Source organism: Chenopodium quinoa, unplaced genomic scaffold (genome assembly GCF_001683475.1).
Source record: "Chenopodium quinoa cultivar QQ74 unplaced genomic scaffold, ASM168347v1, whole genome shotgun sequence".
Classification (NCBI taxonomy): domain Eukaryota; kingdom Viridiplantae; phylum Streptophyta; class Magnoliopsida; order Caryophyllales; family Amaranthaceae; genus Chenopodium; species Chenopodium quinoa.
In genome coordinates, this window is record NW_018743920.1 from 9587707 (window position 1) to 9606530 (window position 18824).

At 32.5% G+C, this 18824-nt stretch overlaps 2 protein-coding genes across 2 annotated transcripts; both read right to left on the reverse strand.

The window, feature by feature from the left end:
* Positions 1 to 4530: 4530 nt before the first annotated feature.
* Positions 4531 to 6106, reverse strand: LOC110687653 (zinc finger protein CONSTANS-LIKE 7-like). The gene is made up of 3 exons (XM_021864284.1): positions 5525 to 6106; positions 4959 to 5108; positions 4531 to 4828 (listed from the first exon to the last, which is right to left on the reverse strand). The coding sequence occupies exons 1-3, from the start codon at positions 6044 to 6046 to the stop codon at positions 4781 to 4783; spliced, it is 720 nt and encodes a 239-aa protein (XP_021719976.1). The 5' UTR covers positions 6047 to 6106; the 3' UTR covers positions 4531 to 4780.
* A 5545-nt stretch (positions 6107 to 11651) lies between these two features.
* On the reverse strand, positions 11652 to 13498 carry LOC110687654 (LOB domain-containing protein 12-like). The gene is made up of 2 exons (XM_021864285.1): positions 12867 to 13498; positions 11652 to 12700 (listed from the first exon to the last, which is right to left on the reverse strand). Exons 1-2 carry the CDS (start codon positions 13026 to 13028, stop codon positions 12347 to 12349), a joined length of 516 nt encoding a protein of 171 aa, XP_021719977.1. The 5' UTR covers positions 13029 to 13498; the 3' UTR covers positions 11652 to 12346.
* Positions 13499 to 18824: the final 5326 nt, after the last annotated feature.

Below are 18824 nucleotides of genomic sequence, written 5' to 3' on the forward strand. Positions count from 1 at the left end.
TTTTAGTCAAATTCGACCATGAAACCTCTAGATCTAGAGGTTTCATGGTCGAATTTGACCATATTAAACCAAATTCGAGGTGACATTCAAAGAAAAACTCGATTCAAAGGTATGTTTTCTTTTTTTTTTTTTTTATTTTACATATTGTTTCGTTGCTTGGGTTGTGGTTGTGGTTTTGGGCGGTTGTGGGTGGTTTTTGGGCGGTTGTGGGTGGTTTTTTGGTGGGTATGGTGGGTGGGTTCGGGTTAGGGGTTAGGGTTTCTGTTGGGTTTCGTAGAGTCCAACTCTACGCGGAAGGGAAACCCACCTAAGACCCGCACACTAATTAAAGCGACTAAGCATGCAATAACTAATTAAACAACAATTAAGAGAGAGAAAGAAAAGACATACTTACCCTTGTCGCGTGCTTCGCTCGAATCTCGAGCTCTTACTTAAACCCCGCAAATGCAAGGTCTCCGACGACTCGTACCCACAAACCCGACCTGAACGATCCAAGTCCCAAAGGTTAGTCGGGACCCGACCAATAAAAACTAGAGTTTTACGAACTTAAGGTTTTCTCACTTTTCTAAGGAGATGCCTTTTTAGTTCCACTCAAGTATTCTTTCCAAATCCCAAAACCTTGGGTATTTATAGGGAAATGAACCTTGAATTCCCACTCTTGATTAATGTGGGAGATTTGCAATTTTTCCATTTTATTTTAATTAAAACAAAATTAAAATTGCAATGCAATCAATAAGTTACAAGTGGCAGAAGGAGGATGAGAGATTAGGTGAGGACCATATCCAAGGGGGGGACCATAGCCTTGGTGCCCAAGGCAATGCCCACAACCCTTGGTCCCCACTTAGTCAAAACCGACATCCCTCCATGTGGCTGGCTGGCAGCCTGCCTTGGCTGCCAGCTGGCGCCTAGCACCAAGGCTGGGCAGCCAGCCAGCACACACACGCACATATCGCAGCCAGCCAGCAAGCACCCCACGCACAGCCAGCATGCGTGCTGCTAGCAAGCCACGCATGTTGGGTGCTGCTGCTAGGTGCGTTGTGCTGGGCGCTGCAATGCTAGGCACACGCACACGCATCATCGCTATTGCCTGGTACTGTGCTAGCGAGGCACACGCACACGCTGCTGCCTGGTGCTGTGCTAGCGAGGCACACGCACACGCACACACTGCTGCTGCTTGGTGTTGTGCTAGCAAGGCTGCCAGCGCCTAGCACCACGCATAGTATAGCATAGCACGCCTAGCATGCTGCTACGTGATGGTGCGTGGCTGCGATGGCTAGGCGAGCAGTGCCACCCCATGCCTTGCGCCAGCGCCTAGCATGCAAGCAAGGCCTAGCCTTGCGATGCTTGGGCGCATGGCGTGCTAGCACACACGCAAGGCTGCGATGCTTGCAGTGGCTAGCTAGCATGCATGGGCCTAGCACGCCTAACATGCTAGGCTTGCGATGGGTCTTGCCTAGCCTACCATTCACATGGCTAGGCCAATGCGAGGCTACGACTAGGCTCGTACTTATAACTTGATTGATTTCATGTCTCGTCGAATTCCAAACTCGACTCGACTTGCGACGCTCGATCTCGACGCTCTAAGCACGATATCCGACGTCTTTGTTCGTAAAACTCCGACGACTCATCAAATCCTTCGGATTTATTCGTCGTCTCGGATCGGTTATTCGATTGGGTTTGACCCGAAGGGTTCAGTCAAGATTAAGCTGTAATATTAATTGTACATTAATATTACTGATCGGAAGCGGCCTCCACCTTGGCATTCCGATCACTTGACCTTACTGAAGAATTAGCTATCCAATAATTCTGAACCCTCTATCGGAATAATACACTTGTTGGAAGAACACCACATTCCTTTCAGTTTGGTGGGTCTGGGTTAGGTGGGTCTAGGTAAGGGTGCGGTGGTTGTAATTGGGGGACATGGGTTTTCGGTGCTTGTGGTGGGTACGGTTGGTGGGTGGAGATGGGGTTAGTTGTGGTGGTCTAGTGGGTTAGGGTTTGGGTGGGGTGGTCTGGGTGGGTTGGAGGTGGCTAGGGTTGGTGATGGGTGGGTTCAGGCTAGGGCTGGTGGTGTAGGCTAGTGGTGGGGGTGGTGGGTGGGGCTGTTTTTTTTTTATTTACATTTCTGACGGAATATTCCGTCGAAAGAGGTATATTCCGACGGAAAATTTCGTCGAAAGAGGTATATTCCGACGGAATCTTTTCCATCGGAAAATTACGACGGACTCTCGATTAAATTCAAATACAACGCTAACAGAAATAAATCCGTCGGAAAAGGTCGAATTTCCTACAAAGGGTTTTGCGACAGACTTATTCCGACGAAATTCCGTCGGAAGACCAATTTCCGACGGAATTTCCGATGTTTCCAACAAATTTTTTCCGTCGGAATTAAGCTATTTTCTTGTAGTGCAACCAACAGCCACCCCAATGGCCGCACCTCACCCAGACCTCCACGAATCCAAATCCAAACCCACGCCACCCCCAAGAACCACCAAGACCGAAACCCAGCCAAGCAACCCCACGAACCACGGCTGTAACCCAACCACGCAACCCCACAAACCACGACCAAAATCCAAACACACGTCCGGTGAGGTGCGGCGAAACCACGACCGAAACCTAGCCAAGCAATCCCATAAACCACGTCCGGTGAGGTGCGGCCTTTGGTTCCGGTGGAGGGGAGGGTTTTTTAAGGGTTATACGTGGGTGGGGGAAGGGTTTCCGGGTGGGAAGAGGGGCGGCGAAGAGCGGCGAGGGTCGGGGGAAGGACGGCGAGCATCCGACGAGGTGCAGCGAGTTCCGACGAGGTGCTACTAGTCCCGGCGAGGTGGTTTAAGGTTAAGGGGTATGGTGGTGGTTGGGAAAAGGAATGGGAAAGGTAGGGGGGTTGGGGAATGGGATTAGGAGGATTTTGGGTAAACTCAAAAATAAAAAGGGGGAATGAGAATGACAAAAGAGGGAAAACAAACACCAAAAAAGGTAATCATTCCCATTCCCTTTCCCCATTACATCGAACCAAACGGCCCCTTAAAAGGTTCTTTTACCTTATAAATAGTGTTAAAATTCTAAATGGGAAAATCAAATAGAGACGAAGGGAGTATAAAAGAACGCATATTACTTTTTTTTTTTTTGGTGCAAACACATATTACATTATTTAATCACTATTGAAGAGAGAGTTTATTAGCTTGTATCTCCTTTTAACTTTAACATATCATGGGTTCAATTTATTTTATTTTTGTTGTGAGGTAAAAAAATGTTCAATTACCTATCTCAACACTCTAAAAAAAAAAATACACTTCATTTGTTTCCTTCAAATTAAAATTGTTGGTTGTTTAGCTTGTTTTCAAGTTGTAGGAAAGCTAGATTAAAATTTTAATTTAAGTAGATGCACGTGTGTGTAATGTTCATGTAACGGAATTGAGTTAACTATTACATAATACTACTCTAAATTTTTAAATTGAACGAACGAGGTAGTTTTATTTTCCTGTTGAATATAATCTACACTGTGAAAGGAGTTTCCGGCCTAGTTTTTCATTAGCTTAGCTTTGAGAGATTTGACAATTACAAATATATTGTCTAACAAGTTAAGAATTTGAAATAATATGGGAGTATAAATACTTTGCATAAACTTTGATTTTTAATTTTCAATATGAATTGATCATGTAACTCCTACTTTTGTGAGGTACTTTTGTAATTTAATTGTTTTTATAACAAATGATTATTTAACATACTGGTCAACCAAAACGAGGTAAGAACTTGAAAACTCTAATTACTTATAATCATTATACTTTGTATATCTTTTGTTTGTTATTAATTTATTTTATCAAATATTGAGAGAAGTTTTTTTGAATAAAAAGGTGGGAGTGGATGTGAGTCATGTGAGCCATTGTTGTCAATAATATTTGGAGTGTTATTTCTTTCTTTTCTTCATCTGAGTACTTTTTCGCCTACTATATGTGCATTTATTTATTTCATCAAATAGGCCTTAACAATTAAGTTTAAATCTAACAAGATCTAAAACTATAAAATTCAATAGATTAAAAACCAACTTATCATTGAAAAAATTTCGTGTACAAATTAAAAACAAAAGGTGATCACAATAAACTAATATAAAATTTTAATATTAAAAGAGTATTTTTTCTTACTTTTTATAGTCATTCTAACATTGTTATCATCTCACTTGAAAGCAAGACCGTACCCTTAAACCTTTAGTATCGTAATATGCATAGGCTATCTACAATATCAAGCTTAAGGAAGCTTAAACTGATCAAATATTGTATAAAGACTTACAAATTGTACTCCATATTTACCAAAACCCCAATCTTATAGCATAATTAGCAAATTTACTTCTAAAAAATAGACGAAATTGATATACCATGTATAACTTAATTATTAAGATGGTACATGGTAAGTTTGGTAAGTTTTTTACCATGATATATTTAAAATAATGTTGCACACATGCTTGATGATTGATGAGGACATTCATTTTTGCGAACATTAAAAAGGTATGAAAAAGCAAAATTCCCCAATATAAAATGCCATATGCAATAGGAAAATGGAGGTCAAATCAAATTATAAGAGTATGATTGATGCAGGACGTTTGGTCCGCCGTCCACAAAACATACGAAGTAATAAAAATCTATTGGAGATTATGCCCAAAAAGTGCTGATTTTTCCATAAAGTAAGAATTGTACAAAATTAAATTACACATCAGCAGAAAAAAGTTTATTAATAATGCTAAAATATCTTTTTCTGGTGAAGATATGTCAATTTCTTGTAGACTTTATAATTTTATTATACTTGTATCAGATACCCTCTTCACAAAACGACCCTGCAAGACCAAAAAAAAAAAATAAAAAAAAAAATAAATGAATGCTAATTATGACAAATATACTACTCGAAATGTAATGAAAATTTCATGAAAAATGTTGAAATATATTTGATGAGGAACATGAATGTACCTTAATCCGAGGTCTTTTATCTGCATTGAGTTTGCGGACTTCATATCTAATTTTCTTAGAGAATAGTCTACTTTGACGTTTTTCTTTGTATCGAAGCACACTTGTTTCTCTTCTCGATTTCTCATCTTCTAAATTTGGCACCTCTCCCATCTATGTTATGTGAAATGTTTAATATATAGTACCATTAATGTGTCTAACAGTGTTATTAAGTCATCAACAAATAAACCTCTTTTCAATTTCATGTTTGTGTTCAATATACAAAAAGAAAGATTAAATAAGCAACTTGTGAATACTTATTTAGGAAAATTATTTCGATAACATGTAAAAATGAAACTTAATTAATAACATGCACGATGTAGTCGATTTGTGGTAATAACTTATAAGTTACAACTATATAACTAGCTAACAAGTACGATAATGTTAGCTAAGCTACTGTTTTTCCACAATCATGACCAATTTACGATATTTTCATTCTATTTCTATATATATATATATACAACATGAAATATGAGAATACTTCTTATACTTGTATTAAAAATTGGATAAAAGTTAAGGAAATTACTAACATAATGATCTTTCGAAACAGATAAAGAAGGATGATGATGATCGTGATGAGCTCGAAGAGAACCTCGATTGGACCAAGCTTCAAGTACTTCGTCATAATTCAAGTTGAGATTCAAACTTGCTTTTTTATCTTCCATAACATTTTCATCCCAAAATCCATAAACACTCCCACAATCTTCACTACTAAAACCTTCACTTTTCACATGACTATTAACATCATCATTAATACTATTAACACTATAATTATTAAAGCTCTCATTCTTAATCTCTTGATCATTTGGGAACAGTAATTCCTCACTTTCCCAACTAGAACTCAAAAAATCCCACCCAAAATAATCATGCTCTTCATAATTGTTCACCACAATTTGATCTTCTTGTTCTTCAATTTTTGCTTCAACATTACTGATCCCCAAAAACCCTTTAATTTCTTCTAAACTCCCATAATTTTCAGGTACTAATTGTTGCTCTTCTTTTTTGGGATTCTTTAGAAAAGAACTCAACCTCATTTCTCTATTTCTCTTCATTTTTGAGGGAAAATGTCCTCAAAAATTTGGGAGTGATATAGTATAAGCATAAAAACATCTTGAAGAAAGTCAATTAAATTTGGATGGTTACGTGGCAGCTTATCTTCTATTGATTGGCTAATAGATTGGGCTTACTGTGTAGTGATTGGTTGAGAGATGACAACATGGAGGAGCTGTCAGTGGGCCCACAAAAAGGACTCTTAGTGGGCCTCCATTTATGTGTTGGCCCCTTTTGCAATAAAAGTGATGGTAAAAATAATAATGTACAAGTTAAAACGTGGGTAAAATGAAGCCCAAGGCCCCAAGCCCATCAGACGATACGAGTCACTGGGTCGGTGTTCACTCAGTTGTCATGTTCCTTGGAAACAAGACCCAAATGTACCATATTCTTAAATGAGGATTGTCCCTTTTTAATGTTTCTTCCACAAAGGGTAGATGCCCAATCAACTGATATATTTTATACACATTCGGGTGAATCATGCACTCAAGTAATTTAAAGTTAGTTTTTGCTATTCATTTGATAATTAAATGAAAAACAATAATTAAAATAAGAATAAAATATCAATGGATGTATGGTGCACCCGGGTGTATATAACAATATCTGAAGTTGTAAGAAATTTTTCCTTAAAAAAGAGTGAAAAACAAAAGCCAATGATAAAATTTGGGGGATAATAATCTTATGTCACTTAGTTTTTTCAGGTTTGCTTCAATTGATTCACATTATTTTTAAAAAGCAATAAGATAAACAATTGAAGACAGAGAGAGTATTAACTCAATAAAAATGGTTTAGATATTTTTGCCTCTCACCTAACTAACCGACTCAAATACCATATCAAATTCATTAATTATCTAATGGGCCCAATTATCACGGTCATCAATGATAAATTAACTTTAGATAACCACAAGTTCAGAAGAGGTTTTAGTCAAAAAACAATTAACAAATGAGATAAGTCATTAAGTTTATACATTGACTCATAATATATTTTTTTTTACACGATAAGATATGGGGGAGGATCGAACTCCTTGATCTTCAATTGACTCATAGTACGACATGCGCTCTTCACAAAATAGTGAAAACTATAGGCAGAATGAAAATAGGTACTTCGTATATTTTTGTCATCTAGTAATACTTCTAGAGGTGTCCTTGCTAGTATTAAGTGGTAATAGAAATTTATCAAGAAACTGTAACACTTTGTCTTTTATAATACTCAAATACTCTACTTTAAATATCTTTTATACGTTAGTATATCTTAAATAAAAGTATAGTTATGTGGGATTTTGTTGAATGCATCTCAACATAATTTAAAATTTTAAAATACTTACGTTATTAAAAATTATAGATATTAATTAATGAATTAATGATTTTTTTTTTTTTGAAAGAAGTCCCAAAGGATATTTTCATTAATGAAAGCCATACAACATCTACAATTAACAATTAACGATAATGAAAACAAATTTAACAAAATCAAACAAGAATTAACCGAAAAAGGGCTAAGAATTAATTAATGATTTAAATATGTATTATTCTTCAAAAATTTAAATATGTATTATTGATTTATTGCAAGGTTGCCTTGCAATGCATCTATTTCTAAACGAAAGAAGTACATAAAATTATTACCGTTCTTACCATCCACTATGCAAAACAAGTTGCTATAATGTCAACATAATTCTTGTAGAGATTGGGCCATTAGAGACTTTTTGGTTGAGGTGCTGTTTGAAATATTTTAATAATTTCAGATTCAAGTTTGATTTGATTCAACTCAAATGACAAGATTGTTTTTCATACTTTTCAAATCTTAATATACTAGCTATCTACTTATCAGTGTGAAGTAATTTTTTATATTTTACTAGGTTTCATATAATCCAATCCTTTTATATCAGAATATTAATGTTTATTTCTCTTTGATTTGCATGGTTTTGACCATCAATATTTTAATTATGATATTATAAAACTACATACCAAGACAAATATCACGAATCTAATAACATTATACATGATTATGTTGTTTATAAATATTATGCGAAATTTTAATCATTTTTATTACTACTGATATTAAATTGAAATTGACCACTATATTACTCCATATGAGATAGAGGCAGTAACTACTTTTCAAAAGAACTTGATATTATTGATTCATTGCAAGCTCTTGATATGAACAAATTGATGCAGAGTCAAATTTTTGCATCGCGATGAGGGAAGCCATACACCTTCTCACATGGGGCAAATTTAATTTATAATCATTATATTGGGTTATTTTCAAACTTTAGTCGACTTATTCTCATAATCTTAACCCAAAAATTTTCTACAGTAAATAGCTAAGGTCAAATACTCTTTTATGCGGCAATAACATGAATTTCACGTGACAAAGACTTGGATTATAATCCTTGAACTCGTATGAAACATCGACAACTACAATGCAATTGATCCGATAATTGAGGTAGATTATGATCTAAAATGACCAAGTTTATGTATAAGTACCGACTTATGAGAAATTGAAAAAAGCATAATTATATGCATCAGAGACAGATTGCTTGTCTACTTTACGTAATATCTTGATAGTAAAAATTATAGTAGTAATGTACAATTAGGGGTAAGTGTGTAACAGGATAACATATTACTCCGCATACTCAAGCTATTCAACAAAAAGAATGCTTGATCTCCAATATTACTTAAAAATTTGTATGCATCCACTAGAGATGCAAGTCAGTCAGATCAGCTTTTTTTTTAAGAAGGTTAATTTTAAAGTTTTCCTACCTAAGTTATATGGAGTACTACCTCCTTTAAATATTAGTTGCAACTTTGAAATATTTTATATCTCATAAATATTACCCCAAAATTACAACTAATATTTATCGGAGGTAGTATATAATTCTATTCATCTGTGGATCTTAGAAGATGACAACTTAGAAATTACCTTCATTGGGGTTTTATTCAATTCACATCATATGGATTTAAAGGAGGTGATGAAGAACCTTTGGTTTGATTGATCAGTCTACTCTCTATGCGAAGGCTCTAGCTTTGTCTTTAAGGTTTTCAATAGGTACTCCATAAATATTTACTCATTCTAAAGGTCTACATGAATTCTTGTAATCTACTCCGTAGTTTGTTTGGCATAGGATAAGGATGGCAGACATTCACTTACAATGGACAATGGAACAAACCTAGGTTGCACGAGAACGGGTATCGACACGAATACGGCCGGTATGAAACGAATACGGAAAAACGTCAATCTAAAAATAGGGGACACGGGTACGAAATGTTAAAATTCATATACATGACCTATACTTAGACTCATAAATGCAAATATAACAAAATTATCAAATTAATCAGCATAAAGTATGCCTAATTGATTTTGTTTCCCACTCTAGTTCTATATTGTCATTCGGTCCTTTCATTCGACTCTCTATATCATATCAACAATATCATAATACTCTTTTAGTTCACATATAACAATGAGGTATATATGAAGGCACCCCTATTATTTAACTATTACTTAATCTATCTTACTTTACTTAAATTTTCTCATTTAAAAAAAAAGTTGAAAAGATAAGGCGACGTGTCAAAAAGCCCAACGGATCGTATCATAGCAGGACACGATCAGTGGCGGAGCCAGAATTTTCCACCTGGGGGACGGACTAAAGGTGGCGTTCTATATATGAACAAAACCTTTTAAACATACCTAAATTGTACAAACTATATATGCTTACAACCTAGAAATCCAAAATTCTTAATTATATAGTCCAAAAAATTGAAACAAATAGCATATTAATTGAAAAATGTGAATAAATTATTAAATCATATACAATCAAAATTATCAAATAATTCATAAATGTGATTTTTAATTAATGATAATCCTAACTAATAAGCAATTTCTTATTCAAATTTTGACGACAGCGGATCCAAGAATTTTATCTTATAGGTTCACAGTTTTCAAACCCAGGACATTTAATTTATATTGAGATATATATAATAAAATCAAACACCTTTGCTCGAAATTCCTACTACAACCAATAGTTTAGGGTTGTAATTTATGCAATTATCAAAAAATTTATGTAGGTAATTTAGAAGTTAGAACATGAAGCCATTAAATTGTACTCTGTATTACTTCTAATTGAATGTGTGAATTAAAGAAATAAGCAAGGAAAGGGAAAACTGTAAAATAAAAAATTAAAAAAAGAAGAAAAACATGTCAGCATAGGGATTGAACCCAAGACCATAGAGAATACTTGTAAGCCCTTAAACCATTGAACCAACCCTTTTTCTTATTCTGCACATAATTTCTTTTAACTATATATTTTTTTTTTGAAGTGGGGGGGACAGCTGTACCCACCTGGCTCTGCCAGTCAACACAGTACAAGATGTATCGTCGTGTGTCCGACACGAACACGATAATTGGATGAAGTGTCCATGCATCCTAGGAACAAACAAACCCAAGAACTAAGCAAGGTTCTTCAACTCAATGGACACATTAAATGATTAAATTTCAACTTTTTTGCTGCTCTTCTTTATAGTTTCTTTTTTCCTTTTCGTTATGCACGTCAAAGAAAAAATAATACGAAGTAGAAATGTAATTTGGATTACATCATAATTTTCAAGATATGCACTTAACAGTAAGTTTGGATAAAGGAAGGGGAAGGAAAAGAAGGGGGAGGGAGGAGAAGAAGAGGGGAGGGAGGAGAAGAAGAGGGGAGAGAAAGGGAGGGGAGGAAAGAATGGTGAGTTTTCCTTTCAAATCTTTCTATTGTTGGAGGGATCAATTTCCTACAATTTAATTCCTTTATTTTTCTCCCCTCTAATTCCCTTCCTTTCTCATTTATTATCAAAATGAAAGATACCCATCTCTCCATTTCTCTTCCATTCCTTTCCCTCTATTTCTTTCAATCTAAACACATCATTAATCAAGTACTGATTTTATAATTTAATACTTGTACTATAAGTGAATGTCAACGTCATGTAAATAAAATTGTAAATGTACATATACTTGAGAATTAGTTAGGTACAAAAGTTGCTTTGCATGTCTTCATCTCTTGTGAACGTCGTTTTATTAATTGTCGTTCAGATCTGCTACTGTATATATACTATATTTTTTAATCACCGGATTAATAATGGCTGAACTGATGTGACGTTATGATTACACACTGTCTTCTTTTGCTTTTAAGCTGATCTTGTGCATTTCGCCTTGATTCGGCCGGGTTTGAGCCATTAACTTTCGGCCCAATCTTAATACTCATTTATAGACTTACAAAAGCCCATGCACTGGTTTTGGATTCATGACCACAACAGGGCCCGATCCGATGCCTCAGGCTGAATTTTTATAGATGCATGACAAAGCTGACAAATTCCTTGATCAGCTCATCTTATTGTATTGCAGCATTCCTAATCTATAATCTACTTATTCTACAAAGTTTAATACTTTATACAAGTATTAAAAGTGTTTCTAAGAGATTATATGTGCCACGTGACACTTTTATACACGTAGTTATTATAGTATAAGGTTTGAGCTCATGGCCAATTAGAAGTAATTTATTAGTCTTACCATTGATATTGTAAATGTACAATGCTGATTTGAAAGTGTGAGAATTTTTTTATTTAGGAGGAAAAGCACAAGCTATTAATTCTTTGACCGTTGACTATTCCAAGCTGATCTTGGCCCGAGCCTTGACCAGGACTGAACTCGTAACTTGGATGGATCGATTAGGTTGGGCTAATCCGGCTCGGTGGCCACCTCTAGTATATTAGTAAAGGAGAGCATGTGAACTTAACACGTAAAGAAACAGCCGGCTTAGCCATGAGCTTCACTTAAATTTTTAAATAGTGGAGATGGAGAATTCGATGACTCATTGACTCTTACTAATTCTACATTACATGGAAAATTCCTATAAAAGCCATGTTACTCTACAATCAGTCCACATCCAATTGCTTAATGTTGACTCTTATAATAAATCCTGCATTCATATGTTCTAACTTGCACACTTTCCCTTTCAAACCAACTTCAACGCCTGCACTTTTTTATAATTACATTTTTTGTTATCTTAATACTATTTTAATTGATTTCATTAATCCTTTGATTATACGTTGTATGCACGTTTGCCTGCCTTTAGGAAGATGTTAAGGCACGAGAAAAAGTCAAAGGATCGCCCTACTTCACACAACAACAACAACAAAAAATAATAATTAAAAAAAAAAAAGATTAAAAAAGAAAAAGATTTGGGGAAAAGATAAAAGAAATAGCTAGACTTTTAACAAGTACTTCTAATGCACTTAATTTTTTGATTGCAAGAAAATGGGGGAAATTAAATTTATGTCCATAGGGACTCTCTTTTCAGAGGGTCCTGAATTACATTGCCAGTAGAAGCAGCAAAATCATTAAGGTACTGCTGGAGATTACTGAAGCTGTTACTAGTTGCTAATAGAAGCGATTTATCATCTGGAAATTCTATCTGATTTTGAAGTAATGTTGTCGTCGGGTCTTGATGCATTTGGATGCTTAATATTTCTGCTTGAGCCATTGCTAGTTGCATTTGTAGCTGTGAAACTTGGTTTTGTAGGAATGAAATTGCACCTACACACCCGTAAACTGGGTCCCTAACCCTTGCATTTGCTTCGTAGACCAAACTGCTCACTGCATCTGCTCTCTGCTCAACTGGGAGTTCCTGAATTTTTCAAAGAAAATAACAAATGCTTAGGATAAAAGATAACATCATAAACAAGAATTATTTTAATTGGTGTGACAAAAATCTTCCAAAAAAATGTTTCTTGAGCCCTTTGCACTAGTATTGTTCTTATCAAATTTGTACAGAAAGAGAGGGGCTGTCAAACCTGCAACATTTTGCTGACATTGCTTGCGCCGAAGACCTTATGGACAAGGGCAAACCTTTGAGGATCATCAGGAGGGAAGTAAGGAGCAAAGATGCAATCTTTTGCGCAACGGCGTCTCAACAACTTGCATGAGGCACAAGGTGAACTCCCAGTTCCACCCATGCTTATAGGAGCTTAACCTTTGATAAAGAAAAAAAAAAAAAAGAAAAAAGAGAAGTCTATAGCAGGACAGATGATGAAGTTGATGGAAAAAGTAACAGGGATATGATATAGAAGCAAAATGGGCCTGGGTAACATATATTTATAGTACTTAATTAAATAGGGACTGTATTATAGTCTAAGAGTTGAATGGATCCCACACTTAATTATATTAAAATAAGGTTCAAACTAAGAAACAGAGTTTATTTAAGACAAATTAGAAATTTAGAATATCAAGGAAAAATGTATATAGAAAGAAGAGCTTGATTAAACGTAGAACAACCCTCAATGGGAGGATACTGCTGAGGTTGAGGCAGTCAGGCAAGAATTCTTATATCATGTAAACATTTACGAACAATTTTACCTATACAACGGTTGCACCACATATTAGAACAATTCTCTTACAGCTTCTATAAAATTATAAGGGGGACATAAAATCAGATTATATTATTGATTAAGGAGGGTTTGATGGTACTGCATAGGATTAATAAACTGTATTTCTCCATACATGCAAGATAAGCAAGGGTAAAAAGGTCAATTAGCATATATAATAGAAGACCACCGCCTAGGCGCGTGATAGGTTGGCATCCATGCAATTGTTTCAATTTCACGTTCCCATTTGACTAGTTTTATTCTTCCTTCCTTAGCTACTCTCATACACGTGAAAAAATGGAATAAAAAGTACAGCTTTTTTACACAGTAAGAGGTGTAATTAATGAGACAGAGCAACTGGGTCTTAACAAATGTAAAACATATAATTAACCAATAATTAAGCAGGTGGGATTAAAAAAAACCCTAGCTACCTTGGTCACAATTTAGAGTGAAAAATGGGATCGACGTGAATGTTTGTTGGCAGATATTCACATCTTCACGTCAAACATAATCACGTATCACAATGTTATTTATGCTCTCTATCAAAGATCTTTGCCATCAGACCAACATTATAGAAGCTAACACATTGTCAAAAATTGTGGGTATTTGGGTCCTTCGGGAAAAGATTCTATAGTTTATTTCATTATTCAAAACGAGGTAGTCATTGTTTTATAAACAAGTACAAAATCGAAGAATATCTAGAATTTATGTGTCTATATAGAAGTATCACTATTTGGATTCATCACAACTAACAAAAGCTTTTTATAATTATTGTCCAATACTTAATTTTTTAATAAAATAAACAAATAACTAAACAAGGAGGTATAATAAAACATTAAGAGTCTAAATAAAAAAAAAAAAAAACAACTTACATGTTCGTAATTGAATTTATCATCATTTAAATCCCAACTTACCCCCGATATTACTCCGTACAACAATATAGTGTAATCACTTCATACATACCCATCTTCACCACCCAACTTACCCTTGAAAATTACATCATATCGGTCATAAATATTTTCTAGGATGCAAGTGTACCAAGCTTGTGCATGTCAAAGACAGTTGTGTTATCGCTTCCTACATACCCCTCTTCTCCCCTACCTGGTACGGAACGGGTCATGGGCTCATACTCATGGCAGTATATCATATCAATTCACAAGTGTGTTTTTTTTGCTGGCATTTGTATATTTTTTCCTTCCGGGAAGTTACAAAACAATTCCCAATTTCATGAACTTCTTTCAAAAAGAGTAATTATATCTAATTTGAAAAAAAAATTAATTTCGGTCAACAATAACCACTCAATGTGGATTATTGCCAATACATGGTGCAAAAATAGAAAGTCTGGATAAATGTTAGCCCTAACCAACAATCAGACACGTTTCATTGAAGTGTTTTAATACAAATGCATGAGAATCAGAAATGCCCTCCAAGTTTACTTGATTATTTAGCAAATTTCTAGATAAATGGTAACAATCAGAACTCTTTAGTACTGTATTTTCAATACAGTATTATTTCATTTGCAGTATTAGGACTTTGGAAAATACTAGAGAGTTCTTCAAGTTCAAAACAAATAACTTTTCACCAAAAAATTGCAAGACTCGGAGAAGTTGCTTATAAAGCCTCTGTTTTTCTCTAAAATTACTTGGAATAAATTCATAATTATATATTTATATTCACAAGTTAGTACAAGATATTACTCACGTAGACCATTCAACGAGATTGAACACTAAACAAAGGTCCAAGGATTATTAAATTAGAATGTCACTACAATAAGATTATACTTGTAATTTTATAAACATACCAACAAAGTTGTAGAACCCTAAGACCTATTCACAATGCAGCATTAAATGCAGTTCACATGATTCCAAGCTTTCTAATCTTTTGTTCCAAGAAAAACAACACTCATTCCACAATGGTCATAGAAAATTGAAATGTCTCAATTCTAATTATACTCAAGAATTAATGGAGGCAGACAATATAATTTAATGAAAACATTCATATAGAATAGCTATTGAAAAGATAACCGAAAATCTTGGTATATCCTGACCTGATATAGATTATGAGAAATGTGACAATTTATATCACATAATATTTGCTCAAGTATAAGTTGTATTAAAAACATCAATGTAACTAGGTTGGATTACACTCAACCTATATTTACTGTAGTGCCTATTAATGTTTGTCAAGTAAAATTTAGTAAATTGCTTAACTAAGGCCCTGTTCTTTTGAGCTTCTGGGCAAAGCAGATTTTATTAACATTAATTATTTATTATTATTATTATTACTATTATTATTATTATTATCGCATTATTATTATTATTATTATTATCGCATTATTATTATTATTATTATTATGATCGTATTATTATCAATAATTATTATTATTATTATTATTATTGTAATTATTATTATTATTATTATTGCTATTACTATTATTATCGCATTGTTATTGTTATTATTATTATTATTGCTATTACTATTATTATCGCATTGTTATTGTTATTATTATTATTATTATTATTATTATTATTATTATTACTACTACTACTACTACTACTACTACTACTAATACTACTATTATCGCATTATTATTATTTGATTTTTTTACTTTTTTTATAACATTAGAAAATGGGTTGAATAATATAAAATAATAATTACTAGATGGAAGCCCGTGCGTTGCACGGTTTTTTCATCTCTTTTTAATTATTTGATTTATTGTATTTAATAATTTCAGACAGCAAAAGTTTAACATTTTTTTAACTATAATTTATAATGAATTTATTAAATATAAATAAATTGTAAATATGATATTTTTTCCGTTATATAAAATCTTTAATGTGAAATGATAAATTTTTAATAATTTAAATACTAAATCATTATTCATTGTTTTACTATATATTTTATTTTGATAGAATCACCAACCTCGTCCACAACCAACCTACTACATCAATGGATAAAAATGTTAGCTAAACTGAAATTGATATAAATTAAATCTTTACATTTATATAAAGTAATCAATAATAAAATCAAATCTATGCATTGAAATTTTTTCATCATCTCTACAAATAACCAAAGCCAAGTATATATATAAGTATATAACATCTAATCGTATGACATTACATAAACAAATAATTGTTAAGTATAATAAATAAATACAATGTAACTAATAATAACAAATATAAATTTAAACATAAGATTTTAAAAATTACCCGGACTTGATGACCTAAAACTAACACAAAATTACTAACACAAAATTCGCTTGATGGGGGTATTGTATTGATAAGAAATTTTATTTGTGTCATATGATGTGTTAGATTTACATGTAAAAAAACATTTAGTAAATAAAATATAAACATATAATCGTTGAGTATCCCAAATTAATACAATGCAAGTAATAATTAGAAATACTAATTTAAACATAGGATTTTAAAAATTAAGCTAAAAATTACCCGACCATTGATGACAAAAAATTAACACAAAATTACTAACACAAAATTCGCTTGATGGGGTTTTTTATTGATACAAAATTTTGTTTGTGTCGTACGATGTGTCAATTTAAATGGTAGGTATAACAAATTTTAATTTAATTATAATTAACGAACAATTTTTATTTCTTATCATAAATACTATCAAAATTTATCTTATATGATAGGTTTCAAACTTTATTATAAGCGTCTATCATTAAATTTTTTTTAGTATATTTTTTTTGGATTTCTTATACTCGTAGTATTGAATTAATAAATTTATCTTTTCCTATAATTTTACTTTATCTTTTTCATTAAAATAATTTAATTCGTGGATTATAATCTACGCGGCATTAAAATTTTAGATATATCAAATTTAATTCGTTACTTTTATCTAGGTGGCGATGCACGTTTTTTTTTTCATACATAATCTCAAGAAAAGATATTTTCCTATAGACTCTAAGTTTATATATATATATATATATATATATATAATTATTTGATTTATTTTACTATTTAATAATTTTAGAGGAAAAAACACATAATAACTTAATTAAAGTGTTATTTCCTATTACAAAAGTATCATTTTTTTAATGTAATTTATTATGCGACTTTATTTATTGTTGTTTTGTATTTTATTCGTTGTTGTTAGTTATATGACAACTGAATTTAATAATACGAATAAATTGTAAATATGATATCTAAAAAAAAAATTGTAAATATGATATTTTATCGATTACATATTAGGTTAAAATCTTTAATGTGAAAAGATAAAAAAAAATTCATTTTTTGAATGATTTAAATCCTATATCATTATTATTTATTTTAAAAAAATAGAAATAATAAAAAAATAATAAAACATGTATACTATGCATCTTATATTTCAATAGAATCACCTACTTCGTTCACACCCATATCTCTTCCATCTAATAAAAGTGGATAAATAAAACATGATAGCAAAAAAAAAATTATATAAAATTAACCGTTATAGTCTTATAAAATAAATCAATATATTTACCAGGAAGTGAAAAATTATTGTGAAATTGATCTAAAAATTATAATTGTACAAAATCAAATCTATGCATTGGAATTTTCATCGTCTCTAATCGCCCGAACAATAGTATTTTGAAAAATTTAATCATTATTTTGTTGTCACTGATAATGCGTGCAATATTGCAACCGTTATAGTCTTATAAAATAAAAGTGAAAAATTGTTGTGAAATTGATCTAAAAATTGTAATTGTACAAAATCAAATCTATGCATTGGAATTTTTTCATCGTCCCTAATCGCCCGAACAATAGTATTTTGAAAAATTGAATCATTATTTTGTTGTCACTAACAATGCGTGTAATATTGCTTCTTATTTGTAACGAATGAAAAATATTTAATTGAGTAAACTTTTCTTTTAATTAATTTTGGACGAATTGTACAAAGTTGGCTTTAATTGAGGTATGAACGTAATCAAGATTAAGTTAATTTGATGACTTGATTAAGCTACCTAAATTACAAAAAAATTGTTCTAATCATAAAATTAGTTAATATAAACTACAAAGGTTTATAAAAGAATTTAATAAATGTAAACAATTTATAAAGATATAATACCTTCTCATCCAATAGGACCATCAGGCGAGAAACTCGTACTTTGATTTTCCAATTATTTTTGCTCGAATCTAATTCTCTGATTAAATCAGATCTGCGTGTAAAAACAAAATTTAGTAAACAAAACATAAACATATAATCGTTAAGTATTCCAATTAAACACAATGTAAGCAATAATCACAGATATACATTTAAACATGAATTTTAAAAATTAAGCTAAGAAATACTCAGCCATTGATGACTAAAAATGACACAAAATTCGCTTGATTTGGTTTTTGTATTGATACGAAATTTTGTTGGTGTTGTAGAATGCGTCAATTTATA

What these genes read in the sequence shown, in the direction of transcription:
- LOC110687653 (XM_021864284.1), bottom strand. Translation starts at nt 6,046, where the DNA reads ATGAAGAGAAATAGAGAAATGAGGTTGAGTTCTTTTCTAAAGAATCCC. An exon ending in CTGTTTCGAAAGATCATTAT is followed by an intron (nt 5,109 to 5,524) that starts GTTAGTAATTTC and finishes CACATAACATAG; the next exon opens with ATGGGAGAGGTGCCAAATTT. An exon ending in ATAAAAGACCTCGGATTAAG is followed by an intron (nt 4,829 to 4,958) that starts GTACATTCATGT and finishes TTGGTCTTGCAG; the next exon opens with GGTCGTTTTGTGAAGAGGGT.
- LOC110687654 (XM_021864285.1), bottom strand. Translation starts at nt 13,028, where the DNA reads ATGGGTGGAACTGGGAGTTCACCTTGTGCCTCATGCAAGTTGTTGAGA. An exon ending in ATGTCAGCAAAATGTTGCAG is followed by an intron (nt 12,701 to 12,866) that starts GTTTGACAGCCC and finishes TGAAAAATTCAG; the next exon opens with GAACTCCCAGTTGAGCAGAG.